Raw genomic sequence first — 14,681 nt, forward strand, 5'->3', positions numbered from 1 at the left:
TTAATTTTGTATTAGATTGTTTACGCTTCCATGCCATTAGGCTGATAATTTCACCTCTCAAAGTGGCTTTATAAGATTCCCAAATCGTAGCCGATGTTAGAGAGGGGTCAGAATTAGTAATGAAAAAGTTAGTGGTAAAAGTACTCAATTGGAAAGTAATGGATTCATCTGAAAGAATACTATTATTTAACCTCCAACTTTGTTTAATGGTGTGAGACATAGAAATTGTAAGAAATAGAGAGATTGGCGCATGATCTGAAATGATAATAGAGTGGTTGACAGCATTTGAAATGTTTGATGAAAGAGAAGAGGAAATTAAAAAATAATCTAATCTGGCATAGGTATTGTGAGGAGCTGAAAAATGCGTATATTCACGTTTAGTGGGATTTAGAGTCCTCCAAGGGTCTATAAGAGCAAAATTCTTGATAAGACTCTTGAGTTCTTCTAGAGTTTTAGATTTAGTAATTTTGCATTTGGACGTTCTATCTAAAACAATATCAAATGGTTGATTATAGTCTCCACCTATAATGAGTGAAGCATTTGGAAATTTTAACAAAATGTTCTGCAAGGATCGAAAGAATTCAGGTTTATCTGAAACAGGAGCATAGATATTAAGAAATATTATGGGCTTATTGTATAGGATAACATATACCAAACACCATCTACCCTCTGAATCTGATTCGGTAGAAACAACAGAATATGTGAGGGATGACTTAAAGTATGTGGATACTCCGTTCTTTTTCTTCAAAGCAGGAGAAAAGAAAGGTGAAGTATAACCGGGAATTAATGTCTTTGCATTATCAGACTGATTAAGGTGCGTTTCCTGAAACATGATAATATCTGATTTCAAGGAGCGCAAATAATTAGTCACCTTTTTTTCTTTTAATACAGTGGTTCAAACCATTGACATTAAAGGAAAGAATGTGTAGATTGGTCATATATTATCATATAATATACACTTTGAGACTTGGATATTATACCATGTATCAATATTGAAATATAACATAGCCAAAAAACAAGATATAATTAGGCTTTTGGAACTGGTGAACAATCAAAAATGCCCTCTCTAATACGGCAAACAGCACCAGAGAGAGGACATTTAAACAGCACATGTAAATCAGGGTGGATTTGTGACTGTTGAAGGTTGATCAGCGCAACCCACGGAGCTCTTCAAGAACAGCAGGATTCATATGAAGAGAAGTCAATGATGATGAGGACTGTCTCATTCAGTAAAAGCTGCTTCAGGAAAGAAATGATGCAGTGCTGTAAACTTATTGCATCTTAATAGAGTCAATATAACGCTGCAACTCAGCCGGATCTAAATAGGTGGTGGTTTTATTTTGATGTGTGACCAGCATTTTGGCAGGATATAGAAGACCAAACCGGGCACCAATATCTTTCAGATCTTGCCTTTGTTGTAAGAAAGATTTTCTGCGGTTCGCCGTCGACTTCGCAAGATCAGGTACCAGAAGAATTTTCCTACCTTGATATAAGATTTGTTTCTTTTCTTTACCAGCAAGTAGAATCTGCAGCGCCTGTTGATAGCGTAAAACGTTAGCTACGATGGGACGAGGTGGTTTTTGAGCTTGATTAATTCTAGAAGGAATGCGGTGTGCTCTCTCCAGTTCAAACGGCATATCAAATTTTATGCCCAGCAGGGAAGGAATTAATTTAGTAAGAAACTCAATTGTGTCGCTTCCTTCAGCCGATTCTGGAATTCCTAGAATTCTAATGTTATTCCGACGACTTCTATTCGAAAGATCTTCCAAATCGTTTTTCAAGGCCGCAATTTTCCGCTCATGTTTGGGTATTAAGGAGACATCTTGAACATGTGCCGCCTGAAACGCTTCAAGAGCGTCCAATCTATGGCGCGCGTCCGTGAATTGTGAGTTCAGGGCTTTAATTTCTACACGGATTAGTTGTGATTCTTCTACTTGCTTAGTCATTATAGTTTTAAAGGCACGCACCTCCGTTATAAGCAGCTCTAATTGCGAATCAACAGATTTTGGCACTTGCTTTTCCGGCGAAGGGGCCTCGTGTTTAGGCCGCTTTCCACTGGGGGTTGCGGTAGGTGATTGTTCCGCTTTGCAGCTTTTTGACAGAGACATAGTAGAATCGCCAGTTATTTCCGGAGATAATAGCGTTGTTTTAACTGACTGGAAAGAGACAATTTTCTGTTAAAGTCGCAAAGAGCTCTCAATCTGCACATCTGATCGTCATGTCAGACAAGACCTATTTAGATCCCTAGCACTGTTATTTCTACATGAGATCATCAGACCTGATGCAGACATCAGCATTCTAGAATTCTTACTGTCAGTCAGGCAAATACAGCATTAATTTTGCTGGCTAACAACAAAAAACTTTTCACTTTAAAATATTAGAGAAAAAAAATTCTATCAGGTCTTCTGCCCTGGGTAAACTATAACATATTTAAAATTTATTTTGTAACCCATGGTTACACTTTCTCCCTCCCTCCTGCCCACCGATCCCCAGCCTCCCTCCAAAGAGAGCTCCCTTCCGCCAAGCCCAACATCCCACACATATCCTGACACCTCGTCACACCCCCCCATATCCTCCCCAGCTCCCTTCCTGACATCCCACACATACCCCTCCGCACACACCCTGTACCTTTGGATGAAACATCTGCAGGAGGGATACCCACTCCCTCCTGACGATAGGGCCACCTCTTCAAAATAGTGGCCCTTCCCACTCTAAGCCAATCGGGACCTTAGTCCCTTCCCAGTGCCATCAGCTGATTCCCTACAAGTGCCATCAGGGATTCCCCTGCCATGATCAGCTGATGGCAAGCCCTGGACAATTTAGCTTTTTGAGGCGCGATTCTCTAACAGGCACGGTCGCGATTTTGGCACTGGTTAGAGAATCCAGGTGTTTGTGTATGTGGTACAAGAAACCTAAGTTGTAGTATCTGGTTCGTCAGTGCTGGCCAGCATTCTTTCTCAAGGCCAGTAGCGAGGTAGAGGTGGGGGAAGGAAAGATTATTGGTGTTTTTTAAATCCTTGATCCACAGGTAGCACTGAAGACTCTTCCTTTCCAGCCCTTGGTCAGTCAGGGGAACTGAACTGACCTGTAGGAGAAGGCCCATGCAGTCAGGTGAAAATAGTGCACTTTTTTTTTTTACGTTAGAGCTGCAAGGTAGGAGAACACTTGCAATTTGCTGTTAAGAAACTTTTACAACTAAATGGAGCACAGAACCTTTACTGAAGATTGGATCATGCTGGGAGGTTTCTCCAGTGTTGATGTTCAAGCAAGTAATATTGCAATGGGGATAACGAAGGTAGATTTCAGTTACTTCTTGACTGAGCGTAGTGAAAGATTTTGTTTCTGTCCTAAATGTGGATATATTAGTATAATATTATGATCGGTGTGTTCTAGTAATGCTATAGCAAATTCTTTTTGATTGAATTCAGGACATCAGGTACCTAACAAATATATACGTACTTGTAAACCCTTGTGGAGTAAGGCAATTTTAAAACACAAGCACCTATAAACATTGAGTTGAAATTCAGATTATTATATGGGTAAATATTTAGGTGAAGTAGAAGAGATTTGTAAAGTTAGGCACATTAACCACATGCTCTCTACATGTGTACATTTTGAAACTGTAGGGCAGGTATGTACATCTATTAAGTACCTCTGGGTTTTATTCTATGTGGTTTGGCTACACCCTGCTCATACAGCTGAAAATCAAATTACTTAATGCCATTTTAGTTTTGTTCAGGGTCATTCTTAGGAATCATGAATCTGGACAACTTCTTCAGGCCCTTACTATGCGTGGCCGCCATAGTTGCTCCACCACTGACACAATAATTTTAGGCTCATCCCATCTTCCTGATGTGGCCCAGGTCAACATAGAAAGACATAATTTCTATGTTGCTCCCACCCTTCTGAAGAAGCTCATGTGGGCCTGAAGAACTTTCAGTCACCATGTTCCCTATAGCCCATTGCATCCATAAAGGTGAGAGGCAGTACTGCCTCTGACTGCAGTCTGACCACAAGGAAAGTAGGGCTCGCAGTTTAAAACTTTTAGCTACTTTTCCTTTCAACGACTCTCTGCCTTCCCACACTGGTCAGATTATCTGTACTATACAATAGGGAGAAGACCAGGTTAGAATCTTTGGCCTACCAACTCTACTCTTCTGCTGACTGGGCCAAAGGTGGGGAGGGAGATAGAGAGGTACCTGGAGGATTGGCAGAGCAGCCTTCACACTGGGAAATTGGAGGTTATGGAAGGAATAGTGGGGGAGGGGCGAGAGAGTATGGTATGAACTATTTATTTATTTTGCAATATTTATAGACTGCCTGCCTTCCTGGAGTAACCTTTTAAATATATTTTTAGAAAGTCCAAATAACATAAAATCAGATATTGAAACAAGTAAAATTACATTATTATATCGCATTTAAAAGAAAGTAGAGCAACAATAAAAAATATGCAATAAACACACGACTAATACATAAAATAAAAACTAACCAGAATTGTGGAGAGAAGGGACATCGTTTCCTACCTGTTAAAGTATTTTAGCCCACAAGTTTAAGAACCAAGTGAACAGTAGGCTTTAAAGTTCTTATGAAATCTCAAGGAGAACCTGATTGTACAATCTGGGGGCTGCCAAGAGCAGGCTCTTGCCTTCCAACTGCTCTTGAGCATTATATTGATGGAATCAACTTGAATCATGCATCCTTGTAATGACCACTGTGGTTTTGTAGACATATTCCACTGTAGGTAGTCCAATATGTATAGCGGCTTACTCTTACAATTTAAGTGTCAATGCCATTGATTTCAATTTTATACATTTTTCTGTAGGATGTCAATTAAGTTTAATCAAAGTAGATTTTGCAGACTCCCTTCTAAACCCAGGAAGACTGGGAAGTGAGGAATATGGTTGAGAAGAAGCTAGGTGAAGACTTGAGGTTAGGGTACGGAGAGTGGGAATTGAAGTTGGCAGAGAAAAAGCAGAAGGATTGAGGAGGGTGAGGGGGGGGACTGAGGAACTGAGTAAAGACCTACATAACTCCTCAAATATGTATTATTTTCTAGAGAAAACCAATGTATAAAGGCTGGCATTTGTAACTCATTCATTTCTCTTTTCTTCTCTCCTATACATAGAAACTATCGAAAAGAGAGGTATGTAGTTATTCTAACCTGAAGACAAAGCCTAGAGCAGTTACAAATTCAGAATTTTTTCAGAACAGTCTGTTTGTGGCACTTGAAATTGCATTTGTTATGCAGTTATTGTGTTCTAAGTGTTGAGGTGTTTGAAAGCAGCCATGAAGCTGTAGGGAAGGAATTCTAGAGGTTATTTGCTTTCTGAAATAATGGTAGATTGTCTTTAAAAATTCAGTCTGTGCTAGTTTTGTGGAACTGTCTATTTTTATCTATAATTCTTGAAAAACTCAGCACATTTTGGAATTCATTCAGGCTGTAACGGAATGACTAAAAGCACTGTCACAATATGTGTACACAGTTGTTTACTGGCATTTTCCTATCACTGAAAATTGTTTCTGAGACAGATTCTATACACATTAAAGAGACAAGTGTTCAGTCATATAATTTGTTCAATAAAAAATTTAGATGAATGAAACTTTATGTGTCTCTGGCTGGCTTGAAGCCAACTCAGTTCAGTAAAGGCCAAATACCTTTACCATCTGAAAGGCATATAGGGGACATACTGGGAACTTCATGTTACAGCCTAAATGAATTCCAGAATGTGCTGAGTTTTTCAGGAATTAGAGATAAAAATAGACAATTCCATAAAACTAGCACAGATTGAATTTTTAAGGACATAATGGGAATCTATCATTATTTCAGAAAGGAAATAACCTTTAGCACAGTGGTTCCCAACCTTCCTAATGCCATGACCCTTTAATATACTTCCTCATGTTGTGGTGACCCCCAACCATAAAATTATTTTCATTGCTACTTCATAACTGTAATTTTGCTACTGTTATGAATCGTAAAGTAAATATCTGATATGCAGGATGTATTTTCATCGTTACAAATTAAACATAATTAAAGCATAGTGATTAATCACAAAAACAATATGTAATTATATATTGTGAAATATTTATTTCTAATTACAAATAAATGTATGTGGGCGTATCTGCATGTGGGTGGACCCGCCTGGAGACGGATAGAGGAGCGGTGTCTCGGTTCCTAAGACCAGTGTTCTTCAACCTTTTGACACCTATGGACTGGCAGAAATAAAATAATTATTTTGTGGACCGGCACTGGTCCATGAACCGGCAGTTGAAGAACACTGGGCTAAGTTGTGCCCATTTCCACTCAATCTCCGCGCCAGACCCCGCCCCCATAATAGTACTAATTGTAACACAATTTTTTCCATTCATTTTTCATATATACACACAATATAATTGTATTAACAACACATAATGGTTAACCACAAAATTAAAATACACAAAGCACACTGTATGCTTTTTAACATTCTTTCCTACCAGAAAACAGATAACCCCATGCAAATGCAGGACCAAAAACTAAACGTACTAATATTTACAAACAAACCCTAAGATGCAAGACTCTGCAAGCAGTACAACCCCAGAGGAAAGAAACAAATGCATTTCTTCCTGAACAGACAAATCAATCACTAAATTAAAAAAAACAGACAAATCAATCACTAAATAGAAAAAATAAAAGCATTTCCCGTACCGTTATTGTCTCTCTCCCTCCATGTACCTTGCCTTCTGGCCTGCCCCCGTTGTTATCTTTGGGCCGGTCCACTGTGTGATCAACGCAGCGTCTTCGAGCCAGCTCCCTGAGTGCTGCATTGGCCAAAGCCGTGGGCAGCAGCTCCTCACGCGCATCCCACGCCTCATCTGGAAGCCTTCCCTCTGACATTGCGACGTCAGAAGGCTTCTAGTTCAGGCGCAGGCCACGTGTAGGAGTCTTTTCCCACGACTTTGTGCACTGCGGCACTCAGGGAGCTGACCCGAAGACGCCGCGTTGATCGCACCATGGACTAGCAGCTGAAGAACGCTGTCTTGGGCCCGATGGATGTGCCGGCCCTGTGGACTGGCACCGGTCCATGGACCGACGGTTGAAGAACACTGCCTAAGACTATCGGAAATATGTGTTTGCCGATGGTCTTAGGTGACCCCTGTGAATCAACTCCCAAAGGGGTCGCGACCCACAGGTTGAGAACCGCTGCTCTAGAATACCTTTCCTAAAGCTTCATGGCTGCTTCAAGTTAGGTGCCCAAATTACATGGGCTATAAATTTAATGAAAACTATGGAAAATGTTGCTATTTGTATCTGCTTTCATGTAAAGAAAGATTTCTTTTTGTACAGGTAATAGATGGAAGTGGGCAAGAAATGTCATGAAGACTCAGCTTTTTGTAATGTTGATTTTATGTTATGTATGTTTTATATGGAAACCATCTAGATATACTGTATATACTCGAATATAAACCAAAATTTTTGGGCCAAAATGGGGTCTCGGTTTATATTCAGGTCAGCACTGACCCTTTCTCCCCCTCCCCCCCGAACCTATTGCAGGCTTTTGCTGGGCCTACTGTGAGACCTGGTGAGCCAGCGGTGGCTGGGACAGGAGGGATCCCTCCCGCCTCTTGTCCCAGCTGATTCTAAAATTTTTTACCTCTCTCCCGCCTCCCCTGCGTACCTTTAGTGTCCCTGGTAGGCCAGCAGTGAACCATGGCACGAGTTCTCGCGGGACCATGAGAACTTGCGGCAGCCAATCAGCTAGTGGCTCTGCATTGGCAGGAGTGAAGGAAGGTCACTCCTGCCCATGCAGAACCATTAGTTGATTGGCTGCCACGAGTTCACAGCAACCAATCAGCTAGCGGCTCTACAAGGGCAGGAGCGAAGGAAGGTCACTCATGCCATGATTCATCACTAAATGTTTACAGGGGAGGCTGGACGGAGGTAAAAATTCTTAGAATCGGTTGGGACATGAGGCGGGAGGGAGGCCACTGCTGGACCACCAGGTCTCACGGCAGGCACGGTGGAGGTTTGCAAGTCATCGGGAGGGAGAGGAGACAGGGTACAGAACCTGGCAGGGAGTGAGTGAGGGGGCTGGATGTAGAGCTGGCAGAGCAGTGAGGGAGGGGGAACAGGGTGCAGAGCCTGGCAAGGCTCTGCATTTGAATATTAATGCCCTAGTTTATATTCGAGTCAACCTTTTTTTTTTGGGGGGGGGGGAAGGTTACCTCAGTTTATATTCGGGTCAGTTTATATTCAAGTATACGGTAAACGGTATATAAATTTTAAAATAAATAAATATTCTGTAAGATCACTTATGTGATTGTGTACTTATAGAATACCTGCTTAAGTTGACATCTATGTGCCTATACATAGATGCCAATTATGTCAATTGTAGGTGTAAATGTGAATGCCTAAATTCAACACTGTAGCTACTGCTACTACTATTAATTATTTCTACAGCGCTACCAGACATATGCAGCGCTATACAGAGTCACAAAGAAGAAAAAAACAGTCCCTGCTCGAAAGAGAGACAAACAGGATGTCATGGATACAGTTAAGGGGAACGGTTAATCTGTTGGCTAGGTTGGTGGGTAGTGAAGAGTAGGGTTATGGATTGAAGACTAACTTACAGTATTCTGTACATTATGCATGCAAATGTTGGACTCTCGCATACCTTGACCATGTGGAGGAGTAGCCTAATGGTTAATTCAGTGGAGTAAGATCCCAGGGAACTGGGTTCAATTCCCACTGCAACTCATTATGAACCTGGGCAACGCTCCATTGTCTCTGGTACAAAAAACCCAAAACTTTAGATTGTGAGCCTACTAGGGAAAACCAACCCCACAAAACAAAAAAAAACTCTGTGGAGTGACGATGTTCCTAAATGGACTTTATTTGAAAGAGTCAAAGTTCCAAAGTTACACCAAAATCATCCACATAAAATAATTTAATCCACATAAAAATAAATTCATCCACATAAAAATAGGTTATCCACATAAAAGCCTTAAAGGACCTAGTCCGCTAGGGATACAGGACCCAACACGGTCCGCGTTTCGACAAAAAGTCTTCTTCAGGGGTCCCTGGGGGTCCTATAAAGGTGAATGCATGTGAAACAAGTGAGACACTGCTTGCGTTTGCAATAGAAAAGCATATATCTAGGGGCATATATCTAGTAGTGCTCTAGAAGTAATTGGTGTAGTAGTGGTTGTGCATGTTATAGAATCCTGCTGGGCACACAGCTAGCAGTTAGACACGTAACTTGTGAGCCTTCCAGAATCAGTGAGATATATCTACTGTACCTAAATATTAGACACTTGGAAACTTGAGGGCTACCGAGGTGGTGCACATTCAGGCACTGTACATATTTCCCTGTATGTGGAGGGAGCACCATTTAAAATAACAGAGTTGCAGTGGAATAATAACCTGGGTGCTCTGGATTAAAGTCCACTGCACTGACCACTAGGTTGACCCTTGTCTGTGTGGCCATTTTTGTATAAATGCTGTCAGACAGATGTCCTTGTTTCGAGAAGGGGAGGGAAGTGGGGATTGGTGTTCATATGATGTGGACATTTTATTTTTGGAAAATGGCTGTTCATTTTCAACATTCTCATATATTTTTGATTTTAAGAACTCGGTCAAGATTTAGACAAGGTTCCAGCATGAAGACACTTTTACATTCTCTAGTAGCTCAAGCTAGTTTTTTTTCTGTTGCAGAAAAAGTCAAGTCATTCTTTTTACAGTTTGATTTATTCTCAGCATTTGACTTGGTAGACCACACTATGTTAGAAAATTTAGGCCTTGTGGGAGTGGTACATCAGTGGTTTGAGGGATTTTTGAGAAGTGGGATTTGTAAAGTCCATACAGGTAGTCAGATTTCAAATTCATGGAGGTTTACAGTAAAGGTCCCCTCTATCCCCAATACTTTTTAATGTATTAATGACAGTTTTAGGGACTGTTTTATTCTTTTAAAGGATGACATTTATATACAGATGATATTACAATTATGTTCCCTTCACTTAACTTTGATGATAGTATGGAGGATATAACTAATTGTTTTAAAAAGATGGAACTTTGCAGTATAAACTAAACTTAAACATTGAAAAGACCAAGATTTTGTGGCTTATACCTCCTTCAAAATATTTGCCTAATAAAATGCTTCGTATTTAAGGTAAGTCATTTACTTTAGAAACTAGTGCTATATGGTGAGGTAAATGCTCTGACACTCATAGAATTCTTACGAGCATCCTAGCATTTACCTCGTCAGCCCATGGTTGAAAGCTCTAACACAGCTTTGTAAAAGGAGCCCTAAATTAAGAGTTTTAGGGATATTATTAGATTCTCAGATGTCTATGAATGACCAAATTAATCAATTGATTAGAAAAATATTTTTCAAGTTGCGACAGCTTCAGTGTATCAAAAATATTTTTATCTAGGAATATTTTCAACTGGTGGTTCAAGCACTGGTGCTGCCGCAATTTGATTACTGTAATTCATTGTACATAGGCTGCTCTAAGACATCTTTGAGGCGCTTAATGGTTATGCAGAATACTGCAGCAAAATTGATATATGGTAAAACAAGTTTTCATTGGCTTCCAATAGAAACGTGTTGTCATTTTTAATTATGTGTATTAGTAAATAAAATATTACCTGGTCATTCTCCAGGTTATATGATAAGCCTTATAGTAAGAACATAAGAACATAAGCATTGCCTCTGCCGGGTCAGAGCAGGGGTCCATCGTGCCCAGCAGTCTGCTCCCGTGGTGGCCCCCCAGGTCCATGACCTGTAAATTCTCCACCACCTAAATTGTTTATATCCTAATCCTGAAGTACCCTGTATAGTAACCCTCTATCTATACCCTGTAATCCCTTTCTTCTTCAGGAAGTCATCCAATCCCTTTTTGAAACACAATATTGTACTCTGTCCTATCACCTATCCTGAAAGCGCATTCCAGGTGTCCACCACCCTCTGAGTGAAGAAGAACTTCCTAGCATTCGTCTTGAATCTGTCTCCTTTCAGTTTTTCTGAATTCCCTCTTGTTTTTGATGTCCCTGCTAGTCTGAAGAATCTGTCCCTCTCCACCTTTTCTATGCCTTTCATGATTTTATAAGTCTTTATCATGTCCCCTCTAAGTCTCCACTTTTCCAGTGTAAAGAGCCCCAGCTTCTCTAGCCTTTCAGTATATGAAAGGTTTTCCATGCCCTTTATCATCTTTGTTGCTCTTCTCTGGACCCTCTCGAGTATCGCCATATCTTTCTTAAGGTGCGGCGACCAGTATTGGACGCAGTACTCCAGATGCGGGCGCACCATCACTCGATACAGCGGCAGGATAACTTCCTTCGTTCTGGTAGTGATACCTTTTTTGATAATGCCCAACATTCTGTTCGCCTTCTTTGAGGCCGCTGCACATTGTGCCGCTGGCTTCATCGTTGTATCCACCAATACTCCCAAGTCTTTTTCTAGGTTGCCTTCCCCCAGTACCCTTCCTCCCATCATAGCTGTACATCGGGTTCCCTTTCCCTACTTGCTACACAGGCGGCGAAACTTGACCCCACCATCTCCAAGCTGCTGATCACAACTACTGACTATAAAGCGTTCCGAAAAGATATCAAAACCATACTATTCAAAAAACACATCCCAACAACCTAATCTCCCCTCATTTCCTATCCCTACCGCACTTTCCTTGCAATTCCTCCCTTTCAGGCAACATCTAATCAAGTCTCTATAACGATACGTCAATACATACCCGGAAACATTGTAACCATTAAATATCTCAAAACGTCCGATACCTCTACTTATAAACCGAATCTAGTTTTCTGTAATGTAAAGTTATGCTATGTAAAATAATGTAATGTAAAGTTATGTAAGTACTGTAAGGTAATGTAAAGTAATGCAAAGTAAATCTACGTAAAGCTATGTAAAGTAATGTATGAAAAGTTATGTAAAGTAAGGTATGCAAAGTTTGTAAAGTAATGTAAAGTATTGTATTGTCATCGCCTGGAAATGACCAGCCATCTTCTAATGTAATCTGCTTAGAACCGCAAGGTACAAGCGAAATAGAAATCACTAATGTAAGGTAATGTAATGTAATCTATGTTCGAGACTTTACATTTCTCTACATTGAAGCTCATCTGCCATCTTTTTGCCCACTCACCCAGCTTGTTCAGGTCACTTTGTAGTTCTTTGCATTCCTCAACAGTTCTGACCCTACTGGAGAGTTTTGTGTCGTCCGCGAATTTTATAACTTCGCACTTCGTCCCTGTTTCCAGGTCATTACTGAATATATTGAACAGCAACGGTCCCAGCACTGACCCCTGTGGGACACCACTCGTGACCCCTTTCCAGTCAGAATAGTGTCCCTTTACTCCTACCCTCTGCTTCCTGTCCGCCAGCCAATTTTTTACCCATCTGTGCATGTCCCCTTCCACCCCGTGGCTCCACAGCTTCTTTAGTAGGCGCTCGTGGGGTACCTTGTCGAAGGCTTTTTGGAAATCCAGATATACGATGTCTATAGGGTCACCTTTGTCCAGTTGTTCGCTTATCCCCTCAAAGAAATGCAGTAGGTTCGTTTGGCATGATCTTCCTTTACAGAAACCATGCTGGCTTGTTCTCAACAGATTATTTTTTTCTATGTGCTCACTGATACTTTCTTTGATCAATATCTTCCCCGGAACTGAGGTTAAGCTCACCGGTCTGTAGTTCCCTGGGTCGCCTCTCGATCCTTTTTTGAAGATAGGTGTAACATTTGCTATCCTCCAGTCCTCCAGGATTACCCCTGTTCTCAAGGATAGATTACAAATCTGACGCAGTAACTCCGCTGTTTCGTCTCTGAGCTCTTTCAGTATTCTCGGGTGGATTCCGTCTGGGCCTGGAGATTTGTCAATTTTTAATCTATCTATCTATCTGCTTGAGTACGTCTTCGAGGCTTACCTCCATGTATGATAATTTTCCCTCTTGATCCCCCTTGAAGATTTTTTCCGGTTCAGGCACGTTGGATGTGTCTTCTCTTGTAAAGACCGACAAGAAGAACGTGTTTAGTCTGTCAGCCACCTCTTTTTCCTCCTTCACCACTCCCTTCCTGTCTCCCTCGTCCAAAGGTCCCACCTCCTCCCTCACCGGCTGCTTTCCTTTCACATATCGGAAGAATGGTTTAAAATTTTGTGCTTCCTTGGCTAGTCTCTCTTCGTATTCTTTCTTTGCTTTTCTGACCACTCGGTGACATTCTTTTTGCTGCTTCCTGTGCTCCTTCCAATTTTCATCAGTTTTGTCCTTTTTCCACTTCCAAAATGATTTTTTCTTGTCTCCTATCACTTCCTTTACTTCATTGGTTATCCATGCTGGGTTTTTTGTATGATTCTTCTTGCATTCTTTCCTAAATCTGGGTATATACAGGTTTTGCGCCTCGTTTACTGTGTCTTTGAATAAAGTCCAGGCTTGCTTCATAGTCTGTGCTTCCTTGGTGCTGTTTCTGAGTTTCTTCCTCACCATTTGTCTCATGGCATCAGAGTTCCCTTTCTTGAAGTTAAACGCTGTTGCATTGGTTCTCATCCCCTTTGGTAATCCTATTTCTACTTTGAACCGGATCATGTTGTGGTCACTGGTTCCTAGTGGTCCCACGACCTCCACTCCCTTTGCAAGTCCTTTAAGCCCATTGAGGATTAGATCCAGAATCGCTGACCCTCTCGTTGGTTCCTTGACAAGTTGTTCCATGAAGCAGTCCCGTATAGCCTCCAGGAACTCCGTTTCCTTTGCACATTTTGAATTTCGAAGACTCCAGTCTATCCTGGGATAGTTGAAATCTCCCATAACTATGGTGTTAGCATTCTTGCATTCCCGCCTCAACTCAGCTTCCATTTCTGTATCATTTGTTTCAGTTTGCCCAGGTGGACGGTAGTACAGTCCCATCTTTATCTTGGATCCATTTCTACCTGGTATTTTAACCCATAGTGACTCCAGTTGGACATTTGTCGCTGCTGCGTCCACTCTGGTCGAGTGAATGGTGTCCTTTATGTATAGTGCTATTCCTCCTCCTTTCTGATATGTCCTGTCTCTTTGGTAGAGCTTGTACCCTGGCAGTACTATGTCCCATTTGTTTTCCTCGTTCCACCATGTTTCCGTGATCCCTATAATGTCTAGGCTCTCATTTTTGGCCATGACTTCAAATTCCCCCATTTAGTTTTTTAGGCTCCTTGGATTAGTGTACATGCAGTTCAAGTCCTGGTATTTTCTCTTCCTTGCTATTTTTCCTTGTGTTTCATTCTTCTTTCTGTCCCCTTCCTGATCTGCCGACTCCTGATTTATGTCTCTTTTGTCTCCCCCTTATGTTCCTATTGTCCTCCTCTTGCTCCTTCCCTTTGTCCAGTTCCATTTTGACTTCCCCATGTAGTATGTTCCTCGTGTCCTCCTCTCCTTTGTCTTGTCTCCCCCTTATGTTCCTACTGTCCTCCTCTTCCCGTTGTCCAGTTCCATTTTGACTTCTCTTTGTAGTATGTTCCTCCTGACCTCTTCTTGCTTCTTCTGTCTCCCTTGTTTTTTCAGCTCCTGTTTGCCATTTGTGTCTTTCCAGCGTTTTTCCCACTCAGTATCTTCTCGGGATACTGTCTTCCGAACCGTCGACACCAGGTCAACTGTCGGCTTTCTCCTTCTACTTAGTTTAAAGCTTGCTCTATTGCTCTTCTGACGTTATTTGCTAGTTGTCTAGTTCCCGCC

At 41.3% G+C, this 14,681-nt stretch overlaps 1 protein-coding gene across 3 annotated transcripts in view; it reads left to right on the plus strand.

Moving 5' to 3' along the window:
- The window catches only part of ADAM22 (ADAM metallopeptidase domain 22), a 486,564-nt gene that overhangs the window by 397,892 nt on the left and 73,991 nt on the right, over positions 1–14,681 (plus strand). For 2 of the 3 annotated variants that reach the window (XM_033931244.1, XM_033931246.1), the window contains exon 26: positions 5,126–5,143. The exons of the other annotated variant lie outside the window; for it this stretch is intronic. In XM_033931244.1, the coding sequence (XP_033787135.1) occupies positions 5,126–5,143 (18 nt within the window). The remainder of the gene's footprint in view (positions 1–5,125; positions 5,144–14,681) is intronic. 3 annotated transcript variants of the gene reach the window in all.

Source organism: Geotrypetes seraphini, chromosome 2 (genome assembly GCF_902459505.1).
Source record: "Geotrypetes seraphini chromosome 2, aGeoSer1.1, whole genome shotgun sequence".
NCBI classification, from domain to species: Eukaryota; Metazoa; Chordata; class Amphibia; order Gymnophiona; family Dermophiidae; genus Geotrypetes; species Geotrypetes seraphini.